This window comes from Gopherus evgoodei, chromosome 13 (genome assembly GCF_007399415.2).
Source record: "Gopherus evgoodei ecotype Sinaloan lineage chromosome 13, rGopEvg1_v1.p, whole genome shotgun sequence".
In the NCBI taxonomy this organism is placed as follows: domain Eukaryota; kingdom Metazoa; phylum Chordata; order Testudines; family Testudinidae; genus Gopherus; species Gopherus evgoodei.
Genome location: NC_044334.1, coordinates 7,174,695 through 7,199,636, shown reverse-complemented (window position 1 = coordinate 7,199,636; position 24,942 = coordinate 7,174,695). Strand labels below are relative to the sequence as shown.

Sequence of the window (24,942 nt, the reverse complement as noted above, 5' to 3'; positions counted from 1 at the left end):
GGCTGGTACTAATCTTAGCAGTTAGGGTTCCTTTAGTTTAGGGGGTGGGGGGGCTTCCCGTTAATTTTTTTCTGGATTTTCTGTCAGTATCAAGTTATACAGCAATCCAAACATACAGGAATGTAGCTTCCCAGAAAGGACAGCCAGTGGGAAAGAAGAGAAAAAGCATAAAGTGAAGGAGAAGAGGAGTAGTTCATAGGATGGCTGGAGAACGTAAAATGAAGTGTGATGCAGATGTTTACAGTGCATATCAATGGAGCACTTCTCTTTGCTATCAAGCAAGAGTGGCTTTCCAAGGCTGCAAAATCACATTTTCAAGTCCATTTTTCCATGTACTAGACAACTGAAACCTTCCAGCTCTGCAGCATTTGAACTTTGGAGACAGAATGATGCCAAAGTACGTGGTAATTTGTGAGAGCCATAGCCCTTGAAACTGCTCTCTATATCAGCAACAGCAGCAAGAGTGGGAGTATCACTGAAGGGTGCGGGAATCTTGCCTCACATCTCCTCCCCAAATCCTTTATCTCTGGAACATCCCCAAAGCATATATAGCAGTATGTCTCCAAGAACCCTAGAGCAGGGGTCCCCAATGCGTTGCCCGCGTCCTGGGTGCCATGGCACCCGCAGGGGCATCTAAATGCGCCCGTGTCCTGGCCGGTGGTGGAGCATCTGCCGAAATGCTGCCGAATTTCAGCGACGTTTCGGCGGTGATGCCTCTCAATGACATCACTTGCTGCCAACAAGTGACATCATCAAGAGGCGTCGCCATCGAAATGCTGCAGAAATTTGGCGGCATTTCTGCGGGTGCTCCACCACCGCCATGGTCCTTCGTCTGGTGCTCGCCAAACGAAAAGGTTGGGGACCACTGCCCTAGAGCACTAACAGGCAGCAGGGTCTTTTATCCCTGTCTTATTTTATGCATTCCAGATAGAGACCAATGGAAGCAAAACAGAGTGCATTTATGGTGGATGTCCAGGGAGAATCCTTTAATATGAAGACCATTCTCAGAATGAAGGTAATGTTTCTCGTACACTTTGAGACTATAGAATCATAGGACTCCTTAGGCCTCAAATTGGCAAAGTACTTATGCACGTGTGTAACTTTAAGCATAAGTAGTGCAACTGACTTCAGTGGGACCACTCATACTTTAAAGTTAGATACATGTTGTAATACTGTGCTGAATCGAGGGCTTAACCCTCGGGCTCAATGCTGAGAGTATCAACAAAGGGGCCAACTAGCACTGAATGTGATTAAGCTTCTGGTGATATGGGTATCAGTCTGATAACAACTGGACTGAGACTCATCAACTCATTTCAAACAGCCGGGCCTTGAAACTGAACTCTATTTTTCAACAGCCTATTTACTGCCCTGAAAATTAAAAGAAACCATCTCCTTTGTAAAATATTAGGGCTTACCTAGGAAGAATTCACATTCTTGGCTCTTCATGTTTGTGTGAGGGACGAGTCTCAAGTGGGAAAAAAAAATGTGACTTTTATATAGTGGTACTTTGAGGACACCAATTTAAAAACCAGAGACGTCCATTCACTTTTTCCCTTCCATTCAAATTCTCACTTAATCCTAAAGGGTCTAGTTTGCCTGTGTTGATGTAAAATCATAAAAAAAAAGGCATCTGTCAAAGTTCAAAGCAAGTGGCTAAGAGTTCATAAGAAAGAAAATATTAAATCAAAGATGGTAGATAATAAAGTCATTCATTCACGTTCTCTATGTTTACAATTACTCCCTGCAGGGGACACAATGTTCTAAGTGTAACCTCTTGAGCTGAGAAATAATCTGTCAAATCACCAAGCAGAGTATTTGGAGGAATATCTGGTATGCAATATAAAGTGAAGCTCTCCAGTAGAGTGATACATGGAGCACCAAGCTCCAACCAGTGTAAATCTAGGAGCGTGGAGTGAATCACTGACAGGCTGAAGGAGAGTTTACTTACCTTTCAGTAACTTGAATTCGAGATGTTTTGTCCCTATGAGTGCTCCACCATAGGATGTGCATGCACCCATGCATTCTCAAATGAAGAATGCAAAGCAGTGTCCACAGGCCTGCGCAGAGCAATGCTTCGTGCCTTTAAACAAGGGCATATAAGGAAGTGTGGACCCACTGCCAGTCAGTTTCTTCTCAACTGCAAAATAGAGCCTTGACAGCCAAGGGGAATGAGGGTGGGAGGTGGAGCATTCATAGAGACAAAACTTCTCAAAGAACTCAAGTTACTGCAAGGTAAGTAACTTCTCCTTCAAGTATACGTCCCTATGGGTGCTCCACTGTAGGAGACTTGCAAGCAGTAACTCAATAAGGAGATGGGTGCTGAGGAGGCAAGTCTAAGATGGTTGGGAGGACTGCATCACCAAAGGCAGTGTCATCCTTGGAAACAGGTAAGATGGCATAATGCTTGGCAAAGGTATGAACGGAAGACCAAGTTGCAGCCCCTACAGGTTTCTGGTATGGGAATGTCTTTCAGTAGAGCTATAGATATGGACTGGGCTTTAGGGGAGCGTGCCGTCATTCTGTGAGGGGGCTGTATCCCAGTGGATTCATAACAGGTTAAAATGCACCACGAAACCCACTTCTTTGAGTGGAAAGATGTTGTCCTTTCATCCTCTGCAAATACAAATAATCTGGGAGAGGCCCTGAAGATCTTAGTCCTCTCAAGGTAGAAGACAAGAGTCCTTCTGACATCCAGCGTACATAGCCTGGTTTCATCTCTGAAGGCTTGAGGCTTTGGGTAGAACACTGGATAGATGGTATTCTAAAGAGACCTCAGGGAAGAAGCCAGGATGGGGATGCAGTGTAACCTCTTCTCAATAGGACATAAATGGTGGACCTGCCTTGAGAGCACCAAGCTCTCCCATTCATCTAGCTGAAGTGATGGATATAAGGAATGCGGTCTTGATGAAAGGGTGGAAAAGAGAGCAGGCAGACATTAGTTCAATGGGGGATTTCCTCAGGACATTGAGAACAAAATTAAGGTGCCACTGAGGGGCTGGGTTCCAAACAATAGGAAACAAGGTGTGTGAGCACTTGAAGAATCTGGCTGTAGCAGGCTGGGCAAAAACTGAAAAGCTTTTGATGGGTGAGAGAAAGACTGTCACAGTGGCCATATGTACTCTGGCTGAGCTCACTGATAGATCTTATGTCTTTAAATCCAACAGATAGTTTAGGATTTTGCAGTGCAGAACTTCTGATGCCTGAGAAGAGTAGAGTAAAGAGAACACCAGGAACAGAAGTGTTTCCACTTTTGAAGGGAAGTTTTGCAAGTACTAGTTTTCCTGATAGATAGGAGAACTGACCAGAACTTATCTGAACAGATTAGCTCCATGTTCAAGAACCATCTAGGAACCATGCTCTCAGGTTCACAGAGGAGTGGTTGGGGTGGATCAGGGTCCAAGAGCTCTGTGACAGGAGATCCTTCCTGAGAGGAAGGTGGACAGGCATGGTTATAGATAGGTGAAGGAGATGCAAGTACCATACTTGTCTTGGCCAGGACAGTGCTATGAGCATAACTCACTCTTTCCTGATGCAGTCTGAATAAAGTCTTTAAAAATTAGAGGTACAGGCAAGTATGCATACAGCAGAATGTGGGGCCCCTGTGTTATCAGTGCATCTCCTAATGAGTTCTGTCCAAATCCTTCTTTGAAGCAGAAAAGTTGACATTTTGTGTTGTTTGGTGTGGCAGAGGCCTGCTTCTGGGTGACTCCAGGTCTGACAGATTCTATGGAAGACAGATTTGTTCAGCTCCCATTCATGGTCCTGAAAGAAGTTTCTGTTCAGGGAGTCTGCAATTGTATTATGGGGGATAAACTGCTGAAATTTCTATGTGGTAGGAAATGCACCAGTTCCATACTTTTAACCACTCCAAGCAGAAGGTCCAGGTTCTTACTCCACCCTATCCATCAGTATAATAAATTGCTGGCCTATTACCCAGCATTATCCTGACAGAGCAGCCCTGTATGGTGTGAAGGAAGCATTGAAAAGCATATCAAACAGCTCTCAGCTCTAAGAGGATGAGGTGGAGTGTGACATCTTGTGAGGATCACTTGCCCTGGGTTGTAGCCCTTTGGAGATGATCTTCCCACCCCGAAAAAGAAGCATCTGTTGTGAGGATCTTTGAGGGTGAGGGATGTGAGAATAGGGTTCCTACATAAACCTTCAGTGTGTCCTTCCACCACCTGAGAGTCCAGAACTTTCTGAGGTGCTGTGATGCATTTGGAGAGACTGTCTGTTCAGGGAGTAAACAATCTTTGCCATGTCTGAAGTGCAATCTCATGTGAGGCATGACAAATGAAGAGGCTGATACGTGTCTGTGAATGATGTGATACTAGTGGGTACTGGGATCTCTTTCTGGCTGAGACTCTATAAAATTGTTCACCAATGTGACCCCAGTAAATCCACAGGGGCAGCAGATAAGCGAAGAGTCCCCATGAGTACTTGTAACCCATGGATCTAAGACATCTGGTAGGGTCCGAAAGATTCTCTTCAGAACATTGACTCAGCAGTGTGTATTGGTATGATGCCAAAAGGGAGCTCTGTATCAAGACCTCAGAGTACAAAGTAGAATCAGCCTCTGGGCTCAAAAGGGGAGCATCAGACACAGGTGACAGTACCAAAGGCTGAAGGTCTGACTGGGAGGATTGCAGTTGCAGGTATCTGAATGGTACTGGAGAAGAGGCTCTCACAGCTTACAGTTCCTTTGATATGAAAAGGCCCTCTGGAGAAAGAAATCTGGAGAGTGCTAGTCTGAGTCGGTACTGGGGCCTGGAGAAAGGGTCAGTGCAGAGAAGGTGAATGTGGTACCAGAGAGGCTTGTAGAGAAACTTCTCTGACCTAACACCTGTGGTGCAGGGAAGGCAAAGCATGAGTAGGAGGCCTGTGCATATCTTGGTGCCAAGAGGTGTCAGTCAATACCAAGGTAGGTAGCTCCATGTGCGGTCTATTAGACTTCTCCATATACTGTCTTTGTGTGCAGTACCTGCAGTGTGGTACCAGTATCAGACAGTCTTTGCTGTACCTCTTGAGGGACGCATGGGTCTCAGAGTGGGATTTTTGGGGTTACCTACCCCGCTTCCTTGTTTCCCTGGTCGAGGAAAGAGGCTTCTTCTTCGTAGATGTCTTAGCCTCTAAAGATGCTCTGAAAGCTGCAACAGCCACCATAGTGGCCAGGGATGTTGAGGCCAATGTACCAAAGGAGGGGGCATGGAGAGGGCAGCGGCAGAAGGGAACCTTGCTGGGGCTAGTGAACATTCCATTAGACAGGACTTCAGTCTAGCCTCTGTCTTTTTGGGACCTGTCTTTAAACCCCATACAGACCTCACATGGTGATGGGACATGGGTTTCTCTGAGGCATCAAATGTCCATCACTATGGGAAAAAGACCTGTAGTAGGTCTGGCAGGCCTTAAACCCTGGAGTCTTCAGCATAACCTGGAGTGTTAATGGACCAAGCCCAGGATTGCTAAGAGGGAAAAAAAAAAGTGAGGGGACAAATCCCTTCCCAAACACAACTGTGTGTTGAAACTAAAAAGAAATAAAGTAACTAAACAAAATAAAGGAGAAAACCTAAGGATAAATTGCTATGTTCAGAAAGGTGGGAAGCTGAGAATCAGTGGACATGCAATTGCTTCATCTTGAGCTGCAAACGGTTGAGAAAGACCTGAATGGCGGCGGGCCTATGCCTCCTTATATGTCCTTGCTTAGAGACACGTGGCGCTGCTCAGCGCAGGCATGGGCCGGTGGGCACTGCTTTGTATTCTCTGTCAAAAGTGCATTAGTGTGCACACTTCCTACAGTGGAGAATCCAGAGGGACATATATTCAAGAATTTGGCCTTGGTAATTAATTTATTAATTTCTTCAGGGTTTGCAGGACTCCAAAATGGCTGTGGGAAATCAGACTGACAGTTGTTTTCCAGTCCAGTCTTGCTGCTGGAGGGTGAGCAGGCAAATCCATAGTAGCCTCAGCAACTCTTACGCCTTTGTGGAGTGCCCCAAGCAGTTTCTCATCCTGCTTGTGCTTAAGGATTTCAACCACTCTGAAACAAACATATTTGGAAGAGGTTTTTTTAGGATTTGTTAGCAGCTGGAAGTGGAGCAGGCTCCTCTGAGTTTCAATGCTGTTATCACTACAGCTCATAGCAGACAGAGCAAAATTTGCCTTTGTATCCCTCTCTATGCCACCTGCTCACAAGCAACAGCTCTTTACATGCCTCACAAAATGAGAGATCCCTCATGCAACTCTAGATCCATCACCTCCAATTTCAGACACTTCCAAGCCCCATGTTGAACACATGCCCTCAATCTAACTTCATTCCTGTTTGTGTAACCTCTGTCTTTCCCTGCCTCTCACCATCTCAACCTAGGGAATAATTTTCCTTCAGTGGGAGAGTAAGAGCGTATGACCTTCCCATCTGAGCCTGAGAAATGCAAAGGACACAGCATCCCAGAAGGGATGGTGACAAGATCAGCTTCTCACAATTAAAATAAACTCAAAATCTTGTGCAAAGCTACCAGCATCTGCATCTGAGCAGTCTCTCTTACCACAGGCAGTCTCTGCTGAGGAATGGATACTCATGGCCATCTATATTAGTCTTTATAGCTGTGGTGGTCAGTGTTATGACGAAATCACCCTGCTGAACTTCCCCCCTTCTATAAAAAGTGACATGAATAAAGTTTTACCACATGCCCAAAACCACAGTCCATTCAGAGGAGAGCAGGCATCAAGCAATGGCAAACGGAATTAAACCAATATTACGTGAGATCAACTGTACTTCAAAACACTTAAATTATGGGCAGACATAATCTGACAATTTAAATCTCCTTTCCACTTCAGTAGCACTGGAGTAACTGATGCAAAATTTTATTTGTATCACAATCAACAGAAAATGTAGCATGAGAATCCATGCAGAGAGTCCCTTTTCCCCTTCCTTTCCCAGTTCTCTTGTTCCTATATACTAGACTGACTCAGTTTTAGCTCAGCTGACTCAGCTTTAAATCCCAAATGCTGATCTCCATTTCACGTTATTATTTTCACTTCCTTACAAGAGAAGTGCACAGCAACTACCCAAGAACAGCTATCTAGGCCTTGTCCTGATGAGGGTTTTAGCACAGTTTTCCCAATATTGCTACTGTAAGTGTAGCTCCACATGTGATAGTTCTAGGGTAGGCTCCAAAAGCTGCGTTTTTAATGCTGTACCATATACAAATGCTTGGAGCACTGTTAGACAACACTGTGGTTAAAACACTGTAATTGGTCTAAACTAGCACTTCCACTGTTGCTATCAATGGTGGAAATGCAGTGGTGGGTAGCACTGACAGGAAGTAACTAAGGCTAGTAAAGACAAAGTATGTAATGAGGCATTTTCAAGAGCACTCTGTGTTGACTTCACTGGGAGCAGATTTAGGCCAATGCTGAGCACTTCAGAAAATCTCCTCTTGTCACATAAACATTTTAATGTCCTTAACATGAGAAAGCTAGAGCACTGTGAAAGATACAAATCTATCACAGTATTACTAAACATACCTAAGATTATTAAAACAAATATGAATTAAAGTCTAATTAACTTCTCATCATATATGCTACTTGGTTTTGCACACAGTCAGATCTGCCTTGCCAGTTTGTACTTCAGTTCATAGTCAGTTTATTTTGTATTTCTCATGTCTGATCCAAAGCACAATGTTGCATTTAGGCTCACAAAAAGGCAAGACACCAGTTAAAGAGGCACTGTCTGGTTTAAAGTAACGTTTTTTTTTTAGCTGCATGATCATCACTGCCATGCCTTTTATTATTAACACTGAAAGAATTTTTAAAAAATCTCTGTTACTTTTCACCGTAGAAACCTATTTTTTATTTTTTGCAATTTATTCATCTTAGACCATGAAAGTCTGCTAAGTTTCACTTTTGTTTTTGGTCGCTTTCCCTCACTGATTCTCATGCACTGGCACAAAGCTGCAATAGATACAAACACTACAGGGAAACTTTTTAATTTTTTTGGCCCGTACTAATTAACAGTGCAGTGCCCCTTTAAATACACCTCCTGACTTTCTTTACAACTCCAATGACATGGTTATACATGACACTTCTTAAATATCTTCTCTTAAAATCAAGAGAGAAAACTGTAAAAATGTATTTATGGAGGGCCCAGCAAATATTCTTATATAATTTGTGGTAATGTAAACCAGCCATTTAGAGTTACAGGTCCACATACTGCTCACATATACACCTGTATAAATCTAGAATACTCTGGGTTTATACTAGTGTAACAGAGATCAGAACCTGGCTCACTGTCTATGTTTCTAACTATTTCAACAAATAATAGGCCCTCAGTATATGAATTATTTAGAAATTGTTATTGACATTATCAACACAACTTGAGCTAAGACCAGAATACTTTGCTATAGATTTTAATTACATGCTATTGCAGTTGACTATTGTCTTCCAGCAAATATGAAGTAGTTTGAAAACTACACGTATTCTGGTGGGGCCAAATCCTGTGGACCTTATACAGATGTTATCTTTGGTTCCTACTAAGGCAAAATGGAAAGTTTTGAGATCAATATGAGATCATAACTGTTGACTTCAGGATTTGGCTTCTTGACATGACAAATAAAATTTGAGATCCTGATCAGCCCACTGGGCTAGTGATCTGTGCTCTGTGCTACTAGGCTGTAGGCCCGGGTCTCTTTCCCTCCATGTCAGCTGGAAGGTTAAACCCTAGGGATGGGGAGGGAGCACCTAAAGTATGCTGCAGCAACCCCTTTTGCCAGTTAAAGAAATCTGTTCAGTCTTTTCAGGATGGAAGGTTGGAAGGCATAAATTAAGGCTAAGAGGAAGAAGGTGAAGACCAGGGGAAAAGGAGTCAATCTGGATCCTGAAAGGCACTGGAAGCTCAGAGTGCTCACCATCTTCCAGGATCAGGTCCTGCATCAAGGATGCAGACATCTTGACTTATAATGAGAAATTCTTGTGTCAAATCCAAAGAGTGTTCAAGGAACTAAGCATAAAACTTCTGCTATCCAGTTCCTACTGTAGATTCCACTATAAAGTTTATCCCCCAAGAAATTCAGCTTGAGATATAAGATTTCCCACGTGATAGAAACCTTTGAGGTGGGAAAGATGCACATTATCCAACAAGACACTATTCATGAGTTAGCCACTTTTTTTTTTTTATGGAAGATTACAGTTATGGAGCAGCAGCAATATTCTCAGCACTGCACAGAGAGACGAAAACGTAACCAGTACCTGCCCTAATGGGCTTACAGTCTAAGGATATGTCTACACAGCAGCTGGGAGGTGTGATCCCTAGCACAAGTAAACAGTTTTATGCTAGCTCTGCTTGAGCTAATGTGCTAAAAATAGCAGTGTGGATGTTGTGGCACAGGCTGTGGCTTGGGCTAGCCACCTGAGTCCAAGCCTACATGATCCTCTGAGTTCAAACTCAGGGGGCTATCCCAAGCTGCTGCCCATGTTGCAACATCCAGACTGCTATTTTTAGCACAGTAGCTCAAGGAGAGCTAGCACAGGTCTGTCTACCTTGGCTGGGAATAATCACCTCCCACCTACAGTGCAGAAATGCCTTAAGGAACAAATCATGCAGTCCTTACTTAGGCCACACTCCCTCAGAACCTAAATACCTGAAGTAAGGCCTCCAGGACTGGGTCTAAATCAATATATACAGTAGAATTTCCAGGACCCAAATTCTGACTATCTGAGCCTTCGTCTCTAACAAGGTGCTAGCATGTCTCCTGGTGTCCCAATTCTCCAGATAAAACTTTGCATCCCCCACGTGAGTCACAACCTTGGGATTCTACCACATTTTCACATATACAGGCAATGGGCCACAGTTAAAAAGCTGGCCACCTAATCTACATGCGTGCACACACCCAGAATGAGTGAGTGACCCTACATGTCCATTACCACACACAAATTAGGCAGCCAATTTGGAAAATTCCCCCACCCTCCACCTCATCCCCGAGTCTGAAAATATACGTCAGTCAAATATACTGATCATGCAGGTTTCAGAAATCTATTAAAGCTCCATATTCCTGACTTCTCAATAAGGAATTGCTGTATGGATCCTAGGCTCCTGGGCATAGCCAAAGGTTTTATTAAACAAATCACTCTTGAAATGTGGCAATTTTTAAAAATCAGCTACTATCACTTGCTCTCCAGCTACAGGAAAAGATAAGTTAGAATCTTATTGCTATCGAAAGATTAATTGCAAGAGATGGGTGGATGTTGGAGTTTTATAAACTAGGATGAATTGGAAGTATTAACATGAATGAAGGCTCTTTTACATCTTTAAAATGAACAAATATGATCCAGAAGTGTTATATATGATATGAATCACATGCTTCTACCTTCTACCATTTCCTATAATATCCAAGTACTTTATAAACATGAATTCAGCCCCACAACAGCCTTGTAAAGTACAGAAGCATCATCCTCATTTTACATGGAGAAACAAAGGCGTAGAAAATGTGCGATTTGCCTAATGTCACACAGGGAGACTGCAACAGAATTGGGAACAGAACCCAGAACTGAAGCTCCCCATCTCCCATTCCTGCACATTAACTCCAAGACCATTCTTCCTCTCTTCTATATCACCTTTTCACTTTAAACCCCCCATCATCACTTCTGTTTTTTTAAATCAAATTATTTTTTAGTGCTCATGAAAAGATGAAATGAAACTGACAGCCCTACCTGAGCCGGAGAACCGCTTCTTTAGTTAAAGGAAAGGTAAAATATCTCCCATGCAGCACAAGTGTAAGGAGGAAGGGGGACTGCAATGTGTGGCAGGTGTTTCCTGATGCCCAGCTATGCTAACATGCCTGTGTATCCACTAGCTCACTCATTGTGAATCATGAGTTTGGGAGAGAGGGTCAGCAAGAGACCCCAAAATTTTAGATTCTGCAAGGACTAGTTTTGTTTTGCATCTTGTACAGAGCCAAGCATGTTGGTGGCTCTTCATACAGGCTGATAATGCATAATACAAACTATGACTCAATTTTAAATATGAAAATATTATTTGCAGTGTATTTTAATGCAATTCCAATTATTAAATGAATTTTCTTTCAATAGCAAATCATCATCATAATTAAACAAGCCCTTATACTACTGAATTACTTTCCTTCTCCACAGGGGTTTTCTGCTTTGCCAGTGGTCCTCTTCTTCTGCTCTTTGTTTTCTCTGGTCTTTGTTTTTCTGCATCTCTTCTCAAACTTTTCCTATTTCCTTTCTCTGCTTTCTCACTTCCTTCCTTCTTCCCTTCATTTCTGGGCTTTTCCCATCTTTTCTTTAGAATCATTTCCCTTTTCTTTTGTAAGTTTTGGCATTCAGCATTCGCTTTATTCTTCCTTCTCCATCTGTAGCTCTGTCTTTCTAAATCTCTTCTGGTGACTTCTCCCTGAAGACAGCAGGAACCACATCATCTGCTCACTATCTCTTCTTCCTGATCTTCACATCATTTCTCTAGCTTTTCTTCAGGAACTTGGAATGAGATGATACTCCTCATCCTTGTAGCCAGCATCCCAGCTACAATGCTCTCTTCTTGCCATTCTCTCTCTGTGTGGTACTGTGCTGTAGGATACTTGCTGTCCCATTAGACTGTAAGGCTCTCGAGAAGGAAGCTGTTACATATTTGGGTATGCTTCGTATACTGTGCACTACAAAAACAAAAATTCCCATGTGGCTTCAGCTGCCCTGTCTTGTGTTCAACAGTCATGGAACCCTTAAGACCTTCAAGCCCCAACATTCTACTGACCAGTTTTACCACCCGGAAGGATTTTTCCTCTGTTTCAAATTTTCTCCCTCATTAAAGGGGCTCTGGGATGGAAAAGGGGGAAGGAGAATCAAGGCCTGTGAAATACTCCCCACTTTCTCCTTACATAAGCTTCCCCCCACATTGCCTAGACAATATGCATCAACTCTGGCCTCAAAGAACCAATTCTAAGACAAGTCTCTCTAGCCCATTCAATCCTTGGCTTCTCTGTTACGATACAAGAGGACTAACTATTACCAACTGTGGAGGTGGTTTCTATGACGTTAATACTTATCCATTCAGAACTTTACTGAGAAAATACCAACTCACAATTATTTGTCCATTATCCACCCAAAATGCATTTCTTTATCTCAAGACATGATTCATGCTAATTACAGATTAAAAAAACATATTTTAAAAAGAACACTAAAAGGGATTTTTCATATTTTGTAATTTATGTTCGTGTTTGGAAATCTGAAACTGAAGCCTGGTTCTTTATAGATTTTCCATCCATGTTTGTTACTGTTTGCTGTGCGTATTCATTTATTATTGCAGGGTTGTTCTTCAGCACTGGGATGCTTGCACTGACTTTTAAAGTAGTTAAAGGAAAAGAAGTACCAAAAAGGTTAAAACACACATAGCCAATGGGTTTTCAAAGAAGATGTAAGATTAAAACACAAATATGTTGCATTTCTCATCCTCAACAATGTTACTGTAAATAAACATCAAGGGTTCCAATTTAAAGGTGGACAGGAAGCCTAACAAACTTTGAACCTACAAAATCCACACATCAGTATTAAGATCCTAGTTGTTACCCTAAGCCACAATCTCAAGGGATGCAGCACAAAAGGTCTTTGATCTAATTTTGTTAGTTTTATTTTATAAATCCCACACATTGTTTGTCCTCTGGTCACAGAGGTCTTGCTCCATTTAATGTCTCTCAACAGGTGACACAATAAGCAGCTATCAACAGTGGTGGAGTGGAGAGTATGCTGCCTATCAATATCTTGAGGTTTTTTACTGCTAACCATTACTGTAGTATCTAAGCACCTTCCATCTGCCTATCGCGGTCAGATAAACTTTTAAAAAATGTTTACGTGACTTAGGAGCCTAAGTCACATTTTCAAAAGCGAAGTCAAAGTATGTCACGTAGGCACTAAAATGTTACCAGTAAAGATTTGCCCATTTATAGTCAAACAGAGAGTCTATAAAAATATTTTACTATTCTTATTTTCTGCAGTAGGGACTAGTGGCAACACAAGCACACTGCATACAGTGGCATCCAGAGTACGACTTGCACTACCATAGACCAATTGATATGTGGAATCTGTGCAACAACAAAGAATAACCAAGGAAAAGAAAGAAATTAAAAGAAAACATTTGTGCCAAATGCCCTCTAGGATGTGGTTTAATCAGCAACTTTTAATAGCAACAGCTTTTGGATGATAGATAAACCCTGTGTTCTGACCAACTGAGCTCCGTACAGCCAATTTAATTTCAGGTAACCAACAGTTCTGGTTAAGTGGACTTTAACCGAATAGAGGTTCTACTAATAAAAAATAATCTTTCAAAAATATCTATACAACTTTAAACTCCCAAAGTCAGGAAATGTACAAGTAAAGCAAATACTCCATTAAAGACTCGCTGAGGAGCCGAGGATAGTGTTGACTCTCATTTTAAATTTCCCAGCTCTGATGAGTTTGTCAACTCCTAAATATTAGTTAATTATAATAGGCCACATTTTCTAAAGCAGCCTCTTACAAGTTTCTGATCAGATGTTTTGTGTATGGGCAGGCACATAAACGAATGCAGAAAGAAATAGCTGAGCAAAAAGTTGCATGTGCAAAATTGCTTATACAATTTCTGACTGGCCCCCCCCTTTGAAAATTAGGCTAATAGTTTTTTACTCTGTATAATTTCATAGTTTATTTAAAAATGAAACTTCCATAGAAGGCTTCTAAAACATCTCTCTCAGGTAGTTACCCAGGTTGTTAAAACATGTTATTTCCATTAAGCAGATCTTGAAGGTCATTCCACTCTTCCAAGTCAGGATGAAATTAGGCAGTTTTTTTTAAGACCTATGTTATTTATTAATTTGGCTCCTTTGGTGCCACCTAATTTCTGTGGTAATTATTTAATTAGAAAGGTTTTAAAAAATATATATATATTATACACTATAAAAACTGCTGGTTCCTATAAAGTAATTACCATCTAGAACATAAATGTGTATTTAATGAGACATCAATCTGAAATCTAAAAAATAAAAAGTTGAAAAAATAACTGAAAAGTATTTCAGCTCTTACATCTGCCTCAGTCTTCCCTGACATTTTTTGAGGTTTAAAATCTCAACAACAATTTTTTTTTTTAAGTTTTACTCTCCCTTGTTGCTATATGAAAGAGCCACATAAACTGGGAGAAATGATTGATCATAGAAGAGAAGGACTGAAAGATTATGCTAAAAGTAGATAAACTGGGGGAAAAAAAAAGATAAAAAAAGATAAATTATTTTATTCTCTAGTCTCTTTCTAGTGATTTTATGAGTTACTTGTAACAATAGTAAAACACATTTTCAGAAAGAAATGTGATCTTTGTTGAAAATGATATTTTGGAGAAATTATGTATTATGAATCTAATACAATACAAAAGGACAGTAAAAACATAAGCAATAAAATGTTTTCTAATGTAACAGAGCTGCTGCTAGGGTTGTGTAACTGTGGAATTTAGTAAATATGCCACTATTTAAATACACTGTCGTTTTTCATCACCGTTGAGCTAATGAGTTCCAATGCATTATAAACATTAATTAAGCCTCACAATACCCTTGTGAAAGAAGAAGAGTATTATTCACAATATCCAGATGGGGAAACTGAGACACCGAGAACCTAAGTGACTTATAATACGCTACACACCTGGGATTAGAACACAGGAGTCAATCTCCTGGTCTAATCATTAAACATTCTCTCTTCTGTCAAAAGCATTTACTGCATACATAAGCAATTCTCAGTTTTTAAAACAGGCACTAACATTAATAAGAATATAAGCACAGCCATATTGGGTCAGACCAAAGGTCCACCTAGCCCCACACGCTGTCTTCCAACAGTAGCCAATGCCAGGTCCCCAGACACCATCCCTGCCCATCCTGGCTAATAGCCATTGATGGACCTATCCTCCATGAACTTATCTAGTCCTTTTTTGAACCCGGCTGTAGTCCTGGCCTTCACAACATCCTCTGGCAAAGAGTTCCATAGGTTGACTGTGCATTGTGTGAAAAAGTACTTCCTTTTGTTTGTTTTAAACCTGTTGCCTATTAATTTCATTTGGTGACCCCTAGTTCTTGTGTTATGAGAAATAAATAACACTTCCTTATTTACTTTCTCCACACCTGTCATGATTTTATAGATCTCTCTCATATCACCCCTAAGTCATCTTTTTTCTAAGCTGAGAAGTCCCAGTTTTATTAATCTCTCCTCACACGGCAGCCATTCCATACCCTTAATCATTTATGCTGGACTTTTCTGAACCTTTTCCAATTCCAATATATCTGTTTTGAGATCAGACGACCACATTACACGCAGTACTCATGATGTGGGAGTGCCACATCTATGGATTTATATAGAGGCAATATGATACTATTTTATTATCTCTCTCTTTCTTAATGATTCCCAACATTCTGTTTGCTTTTTTGACTGCCACTGCACATTGAGTGGATGTTTTCAGAGAACTGTCCACAATGACTCCAAGATCTCGTTCTTGAGCGGTAATTTGGACCTCATCATTTTATATGTAGAGTTGGGATTATGTTTTCAGTGTGCATTACTTTCCATTTATCAACATTGAATTTCATCTGCCATTTTGTTTCCTAGTCACCTAGTTTTGTGAGATCCTTTTGTAGCTCTTCACAGTCTGCCTGGGACTTACCCATCTTGAGTAGTTTTGTATGAGCTGCAAATTTTGCCACTTCACTGTTCAGCCCTTTTCCCAGATCATTTATGAATATGTTAAATAGGACTGGGCCCAGTACAGATCCGTAAGAGACACCACTATTTACCTCTCTCCATTCTGAAAACTGACCATTTATTCCAACCCTTTGTTTCCTATCTTTAACAGTTATCAATCCATGAGAGAACCTTCCCTCTTATCTCATGACAATGTATTTTGCTTAAGAGCCTCTGGTAAGGGACCTTGTCAAAGGCTTTCTGAAAATCTAAAGACACTATATCCACTGGATCCCCCTTGTCCACATGCTTATTGACCCCCACAAAGAATGCTAATCGATTGGTGAGGGATGATTTCCCTTTACAAAAACTATGTTGACTTTTCCCCAACAAATTATGTTAATCTATGTGTCTGACAATTTCGTTCTTTACTACAGTTACAACCAGTTTGCCTAGTACAGAAGTCAGGCTTACCGGCCTGTAATTGCCAGAATCACCTCTGGAGCCCTTTTTAAAAACTGGCATCACATTAGCTATCCTCCAGTCATTTGGTACGGAAGCTGATTTAAATGATAAGTTACAAACTACAGTTAGTAGTTCTGCAATTTCACATTTGAGTTCCTTTAGAACTCTTGGGGGAATACCATCTGGTCCTGGTGATTTATTACTGTTTAGTTTATCAATTTGTTCCAAAACTGTCTCTAATGACACCTCAATCTGGGACAGTTCCTCAGGATTTGTCACCTAAAAAGAATGGCTCAGGTTTGGAAATCTTCCTCACATCCTCAGCCGTGAAGACTGATGGAAATAATTCATTTAGTTTCTCCGCAATCCTGTCCTGAGGTGACATGTACCTAGTCAATATGGGGGCAGTTGAAATCCCCCACTATTATTGCGTTTTTTATTTTTATAGCCTCTGTAATCTCCCTGAGCATTTCACAGTCACTATCACCGTCCCCTGGTCAGGAGGTTGGTAATATATCCCTACTGCTATATTATTATTAGAGCATGGAATTACTATCCATAGAGATTCTATGGTACAGTTTGGTTAATTTCAGATTTTTACTTTGCATTTTCTCATCATATTCTACCCGTATTTTATCATCTACCATCCTCTTTTCCTTACTAGGACATAGAGAATCTCCATTAATAGATCCTCCCTTAAGAGATGTCTCTGTCTGAACCACGTGCTCCTCCGCACCTGTCAGCTTTACCTGCAGCCTTTAGTTTAAAAACTGTGCTGCAACCTTTTTAATTTTAAGTGCCAGCAATCTGGTTCCATTCTGGTTTAGGTGGAGCCCATCCTTCCTGTATAGGCTCTCCCTTTCCTACAAGTTTCCCCAGTTCCTAATAAATCTAAACCCCAACTCCCTACACCATCGTCTCATCCACACATTGAAACCCTGCAGTTGTCTATCTGTCTAACTGGCCCTGCACATGGAATCTCACTGGCCCTGCACATGGAACATTCTCAAACTTTATCATGGTTTAATAACTGGCTGTCAAATTTCAAATTTTTACATTAATGCTCTTGTTGCATAAATGTGCAAAGTGTCTGAAAACAGTACCATTTCTAGTTGTTTTTAAATATTCAAATGCGTAAATAAGGACTAAACAGATTTTTTTAAAACTGGAAGTGAAACAGTTTCTCTATGGAGGCATTTGAATGCTGTATTTCACCATCTGATTGACTTATAAGCCAATTAACATACAGGCTCAATCATAAGAAAGCTAACAGCCCCTAAAATGCCTTATCAAACTATAACAGTGAACACAGAAACCTTGCATTGAAATGATTAAAAGGCAAAGATAGCAAATGTGACTTATTACCTTTGTGGTCTTCTTAGGCCAGGCTACCACGGGGACCCCCGAAATGGCAAGATTCTGGTCGTCATCAGCATGTTCCTTCAGAATGTTCTGTTTCAAATGAATGCAGCTTAATTAGTCAGAGAGCTATTTTTGAAACTTAAGAGGTGAATAGTAGGAAGAATGTTACTTCTGCCTATCTAGGTTAACTTTGTGGCTGTAAATGACTTGATAATGTCCAAACCTCTAAACATTAAATCCACTGTAAACCTCTCTATCCAGCTGCTAAGATTCATGGTTCATTTAAAGTGAAATCTTCTGCAAAGAGTGCAAAGGAATTACAAATCTCACCATGTACTATTAATGGAAAATTAGGTTCCTAAAGCACCCTTTAAAAAAAAAAAAAACCACAACATACCGCGTATGTGTGCTTGTTAGACCATGTTCAAAGGCACATGAAGAACACTGACCAAAAGCAATGAAGCCTCATGAAGACAACGGAAAGTCCCAAGTCCACCAATCCTACCTCCTGCAATCATAAGACATCTCTTTGTTTTCTGTTTATACAACACCTAGCACAATGGGGTCCTGATCCATGACAAGGGCTCCTAGGCACTACGGGAATACAAATAATTAATAATCACTATCATCAGTTGCATGTCCCACAGCTATCATCAAAGTATCTGAGTATTTCAGATACTTAAGTCAAGATGGAACATTGCAAATTGTAATCTGTCAGCCCTATCAGCATTCAGATGAAGAACTGTCATCTCCACTAGCAACTCTATACCTATTCTTACCTTTCCTGTGGAAATCTGCTCAATTTTTTGTGAATCAAGTAAAGCCCTCAGGTTTCTGAACACTTACTAACAAAGCTTCAGACAATGCTTAATACCCTGGCCTCAAACTGGCTTTTTTCTGAATGCTTTTGTTCTAATGCTCTGTACTGGATGTCTTGCGAGTGGGTTTCACTGGCTCATACTGCTTCTGCCATGGGGAATAGTTTTCATTACCACGTAACTCAACATAGAGACATGGGATTATTCTAATTAGAAATTGTCTTTATATATAATAAATTGTGCTAGTGGGAATATCCATAATCAGCTCCCTGCGCTTATCCCTATATTTACAAACTGAGCAGCAAAGCCCTCCACTTTGGATTCAAGTATCTATAAACAACCACTGAAAGAGTCAAAAGTTTAACAAAGATTCCACTGATCTGCTGAAAACTGAAGCTCAAATGAGCCTTCATACATTACTTTATTGGAATGATTTTTTTTTAAAACAAGATCTGTGCATTGAAAATTACCTCATATTTGAATTGACAAGATAACCACAGACGTCAGTGGCGTTGCTCCCAATTACACTAACTTCTTGAAAAAGCTTAATTAGACAACAATAAACACAAGGCATCCCCAGTCCCCAGAGTGGCGTTTTAATCATTAGAAATTTCACACACTATATAAAAGGATCTTAAAATACACTAATTGTTTTTAATAGGAAACACACTTGGAATAACACAAAGAAATTACGCATGCTGTCCTTCTGTAAAGATCAAACTGAAACGAGTGATGTGGTGCTATGTAGCCAAGGACCAGATCATGGCCCAACTAACAGCCTGAATACAGCAGGCAGTGGCAAATACTCATCCTACTAGGAGAAGGCAGGATGCCATATGTAGAACTGGTTTAAAGCACCATGGGGGAATGTTTGCTGCCTTCGCAGAGCAAAAGGTTCACGGGCTAATGATTGTTGTGCATATGGATAGGAGCATATAGACATCTGTACTGTGACTCGGTCATGTCCCTTACTGCACCTTAAATGGCATTAGCAACGGTGGCTGCAGGCACCAGCGCTACAAGCATATGCCTGAGGCGGCAAGCCGCACGGGGCACCCTGCCAGTCCCTGTGAGGGTGGCAGTTAGGCAGCCTTCGGCAGCTTGCCTGCAGGAGGTTTGCCGGTCCTGCGGATTCAGCGGCGGGTATGCCGAAGCTGCGGGACCGGCGGACCTCCCGCAGGCAAGCCGCCAAAGGCAGCCTGCCTGCCGTTCTTGGGGTGGCAAAAAAGCTAGACCCACCGCTGGGCATTAGGCAGGCAGATCTCCTAGTCTTTTGTGCACCATAGCAAATTTACAGTTTGGATCCTCCATCCTTTTTTGATAACTGCACAAAAATATGTGACTGGCTCAAAACCTTCTCCTCCCTGCAGAAACATGCAGGCACAGGTAGGATCCAGTCCTATGTCTGGATATTTATGTCTCTTTGCTGGTTGAAGAGTCACATGACTATAGCTAACATCATACATGCCACAAAAACAGCTCCCTCTGGAAGAACCACTATTGAGATTGTAAAGCAAGTGCTGCATGTCTGGACAATCTGTAGTTTGTCAGAGCTGGGATGCTTAAAAGTGACATTTATTCACAAGTGTTGTCTGATAAAAACTGTAAACTGTTAATCTCATTATTGTTTGTAATATCCTCTTAGAAGCTTAAAGGCAAAATTACTTTCACCACCAGCTATGTGCATTTTGACAACATCTCCTTGTATGTCGAGGATGCAGTTCAAACTTTCTGGAACAATTTTTAAAGCCTCCAAGAGTCTGGGACTTGAGAGGCTTCCCACCACATAAAACTTAGCGCTGCCGTTAAGATCCTTATTACATGGCAACACCTAGTTGTGAAATTGATATAAAAGAAATTAATCCTCATTTGCATCCATGTGACAGGGCAACTTGGTCCATTGTGTCTTACCATGAACACAGTCACCACCATTTTAAAAAAAGCAGTATTTCTTGGCAAGCGAGTAATGGATTTTTAAGGGAGACTGGGACTTGTTGGATAAAGAGAGTGTTATCGGGAGCCAGGGGAACTGGGAATCAAGCAAGGATAGTAGAGAGATCAGATGAGGAGCCAGCGGGAACAGAAAATGGGAGACTGGCTGCGCAAGAAGACAGACTGGAAACCAGATGGGAGGCATGGGGAACAGAGGGATGCCTGACATAGATCTGATGAGGAGTCAAGGTGTGGGGAGGGGGAACTAGGATTAGCTGGGCAAAAGAAACAAGCAAGGAGCTGAGGAGACTGAGATTGGATGAGGGAGAGAGTCCAGCTCTCAGATGGGGAGTCAACAGAGGAAGAGCAGGACTGGTTGGGCAAGGAGACTGGGATAAGAAGCCTGAGAAGTTCAGAGTGTGACTGCCTAGGTTAGGAGACTGGGAAAAGTAGCCAGGGTCAGGAAGATATAGGACTGGGACAAAGACAAATTGGAGAACACAGGGAAAGAAGGTCAGGTTTGGGGGGAACAAGAGCAGAAGGAGGGCCTGTGGCCACTAGACAATATTTCCCTCCAGAGTCTAGAATGGAACCCAAGATTTCCAAGTCTCACCATTTCCTCTGCTGTCAGCAAATACGTGTGAAACCACTGGCACAGTGTGTCTCATTCCCTTCTAGTGCCAGCCCACACACAGGATGACATCCTCTACTATTCCAACCTACTATTGCTATCAGTCACTCTGTTAAGCTCAGAGGTCTGTATGGAAAATCTAAAGGGTCCAACCTGTTGATAAACAATGTGGGTGTCACTGATGCCATGTGATGGTGTAATAGGGCCCTCAGTGGCTGGGCAGCCTAGTGGCTAGATCGTTGGTTGGGGGACTGGAGGGGGACCTGACCTCTCCTTCTGCCTCAGGACCTGGCCCAGGGTCCTGTGTTGCTCAACTCCTAACCAGGGGAGATGGATCTTCCTCCTCATCCAGGCCTGGCATTGGTTGCAGGTATAACGGGGTGGGACTAACTGAACCACAGGTGTTCTTTAATCCCTGCTGTGCCCAGCTGTAGTCTCTCTGCTCCTTCACAGAAGAATTTTTTTTTTCCAATTTTCTGTTTTAAAAACCACAGGAAATTACACACACAAACTATGCTAAAGAATTACTGAAGTTGCAAAACTGAGCACTCAAAAGTTCAGAAATGCCAGAACTAAGATTGCCTGTACAATCTAAACTTGGTCCCTTTATGCATGGGTTACAATATTCTTTAACTACATGATCACATACTAATTTTTCCACGGGACCTTGTTTCATTCAGTGTACAATATGGAAGGTTCTGAATTAATGAGCAGTTATTCAGTATTTTCTTTTCTCTTCTCTGTTCCATGTGTGGCCCTAGGTCTTATTAACTTCACAATAGTCAAATCCTGCTCTGAAGACAGAATTATTAATTTCCACATTGGCTTTTTTATGATGCTCATTACTATAATACCAAGTGATTCACAAACATGAATTGATTTGTTTTCACACTACTCCTGTGAGATGAGTGGGTAATATTATCCCTATTATACATATTCAGGAACCGAGGCAGAAAGAGATTAAGATCATAAATGTCCACTAATGTTAGATGCTTAATTTGACATGCACAGGACCTGATTTTTCAGTATATTTTGCATTATACAGCACTTTATGTGTTCAAAGCACAGCTCTGATCAAATTCAGCAGTTTAACACTTCTGCAAATCTGACCCCAGGATCTCAAGGCAGACATCCATAAAATGAGGAACACACATTTAGTGAGCTCCTGTAAAAAGTTTGAATTAAGTGACTTACCCAGCATCACAAATGAACTCTGCGGCAGAGGCAGGGATAGAATCCAATTCTCAAGGATGGCTTTCAACTGCCTTTAGCCAGGAGACCCTTCTTTCTCTTTCTGCAATCCTCTGCCTCATTCCACTTTCCAATTTCTGAAACAAATGAGGCAGGGGTCCTCCAGATAGCAGTTTACTACACAATCCTGATTTATCCCCCAGTGCACCAACTATTCTGTACCCTGAATGAGGTTGGCATTCTGTGGAAAAAATACCATGCAATCATATAACTGAAGACTGTACCCTAATCCATATGCACACGGAGGGCAAAACTGAGGTTTCATAGGAAATCTTAATTCTGGCATTTCCTAACTTCTAGGTGGGTGACTTTCTACTCTTGGGCAAGGATGGTGTCCCTAGCCTGCTGGCCAGAAACTGGGAATGGGTGACAAAGGATGGATCACTTGATGATAACCTGTTCTGTTCATTCCCTCTGAAGCACCTGGCATTGGCCACTGTCAGAAGACAGGGCACTGGGCTAGATGGACCTTTCGTCTGACCCAGTATGGCTGACCTTATGTTCTTAATGTTCCTTTAATGTCATTTTTGTGTCTAATTTTCTACACTCAGTTTTGAGATAAGCATATAAAGAAATAACTTCTCTGAAGGGATATACAAAAATTCTGCTGTATCTGTAAAGTCTCAGATGAGTCTCTTCTATGTGTAATAATAATAAAAAAATATATTATAGCAAGTTCATTTCTTAATGTAGTCCATTCAAAGGATTTTTTCTATATAACATTTGTCTTCTTTATGCTCCAGGAAGACAATATTCTGTGGGTAATTAAACAGGTGAGACAAACTACTTTATTCAGTGATGTGGAGTTTCACAGAATCAGCTGGGGTAAATCATATACAATTCATACCCTCCTGTCTTAAGCAGGGATATATTTAGATCACAGGAGATTGGATTACTGTTCTGTAGTGCAAATACAACTTAATTAGCTACATAAAGCCTATTTGTTAATCAAGTAGGAGACCCTTTGAAGTGAAATAATTCATTTTCCTGATAAGAAGGGACACTGAAAACTAAACTTGTGTAAGTTCCTTACACATCATATGAGCTCCTAAGTCATCTGACACTACAAATGGGGACACTACAATCAGGAAAGGTGCCAAACTAACAGCCCTAGAGATTGAAATCCCATTTATCGACAAGACAGATGGACAATGCCAGAGTTAGCCTCCCCACGCTGCCTTTCCAGTGTGGCTCTATCGAGAAAAGAGGAGAGCTCGCCTCCACACACAATTCAATCCTTAATTTATCTGACAGCAAGGGGGTCAATTAGCGTCGGTGGTGGTTGTGTCTTTGTGACATGGATGCCTGTCCACTGAGAGCTGGGCTCAGACCACTAAGCACATTTCCTAGAGGCCTCTCAACACCTATTAGGTGGTAACAACTTTCAGTACTACCAAACAAAATTAGATCTGAACAAGTGACCAAGAATCAGAGATGAAAGACTACATCAAACAGGTCAGAGAAAGTAGTGGAGTGTGTTTCATGCGCCCTATACTAGGACCCACACATATGTATTAAAGAGTATATGCTCCTGCACAAAATCTGTCAGTTAAAAATACATCCCTAAACATTGGCTGATTTGTCATATATAGAGAAAGCATCCCCTTGTGAGCAGTTGATAAAAAGAGAAGAAAGAATACTGAAAAATAATGGTTTCCAAATTGTGGTCCATGGATTGCTGACTGGTCACATGGTGATGATTCCACTGCCTATTTTCCTAGCATTACTTTCCCACATAAGCCATTGCTGTAGCTGCCCCAGGGCTGTTATTCTATTGCCAGTGGGATGGAAATTAGTCTATGCAATTGTGACTGGGAGGGGAGATGCTCCATGAAACCATCATGGTCCACGCAATGGGGAAGTCTGAGAATCCATGCTTTAAAAAATAAAAACCCAACCCCACCTCAGAAAAGACCACAAAACTAGGATCTCTCAGTGCAGACAGGAACCAGAGTAGAATTTATACAGAAGCCAGATAGTAACAACTTCCTTGGTAGCACCAGAAGCTGAAATCATTCAAAGACTCTCCAAGCCAGGTACAGCAATGATGGCTGCTGAAATAGGAGTGTTCTTGCTTTCTCTTGGCAACAAACGCACACTGGCATATTTAGAGAACTCATCCTCTCACTCTGCGGACAGAAAGAAACAAACTCCACATATGCACTTTGAGGAAGAGTTCTCTATGCTGTGTGTGTGAAGTTAATAGTTAAATGAATTCTTACACCCCCACTTTTGTCCTTCATATCTGCTGCTGTCACTGCAGTTCTCACAATGTAATGAACCAGGTAGACATATGGGGCTGGCACCTTACTGTCTGTCTGACGGAAGCCCCTCAACTTTTGAATCTTCCTCTTCTGGAAGGTGACCAAAAGGGTGTTCCCTTCAGCCTGGCAACCTGACATCTGAAACGACAGTCCTGATGGGTGTTGCCAAGGCATTCGCTGTATTTGGCTGTCTGTGGTGATAAACTGCCATGGTTTTTAGTTTCTTCTTGGATAATATTTTCATGCTACACAAGATAACCAGGACCTCTCAGTAGCCTACCAAATTCCCAGCCTGGAATGTACTCCATTTTTATCGAAATCTGAGTCTATGACAGAAAATCTTTCATTTAAACCTTAACATTTCCACTGAAAACTCTCTCATAGCCTTTCAAATTCAAGAAGTTAGAAGTACAGAGAGCTTAATCTGCCCCTTAGCTACACCTCTCCCCAACTGCCTTCTTGTTCTCCAGCACCTTACCTTTATATATAGCCTCTCTCTATATATATCTCATGGTTGCAAATA

General features: G+C 41.4%; 2 protein-coding genes across 7 annotated transcripts in view; one reads left to right on the top strand and one right to left on the bottom strand.

The window, feature by feature from the left end:
- The window catches only part of RNF34 (ring finger protein 34), a 53,725-nt gene extending 52,715 nt beyond the window's left edge, over positions 1 to 1,010 (top strand). The window contains exon 7 of the mRNA XM_030583405.1: positions 928 to 1,010. Within this exon, the coding sequence (XP_030439265.1) occupies positions 928 to 995 (68 nt within the window). The 3' untranslated portion in view covers positions 996 to 1,010. The remainder of the gene's footprint in view (positions 1 to 927) is intronic.
- KDM2B (lysine demethylase 2B) overlaps positions 1 to 24,942 on the bottom strand; it is a 176,040-nt gene that overhangs the window by 34,506 nt on the left and 116,592 nt on the right. For all 6 annotated transcript variants that reach the window (XM_030583398.1, XM_030583397.1, XM_030583399.1 and 3 more), the window contains one exon: positions 17,527 to 17,613. In XM_030583398.1, the coding sequence (XP_030439258.1) occupies positions 17,527 to 17,613 (87 nt within the window). The remainder of the gene's footprint in view (positions 1 to 17,526; positions 17,614 to 24,942) is intronic.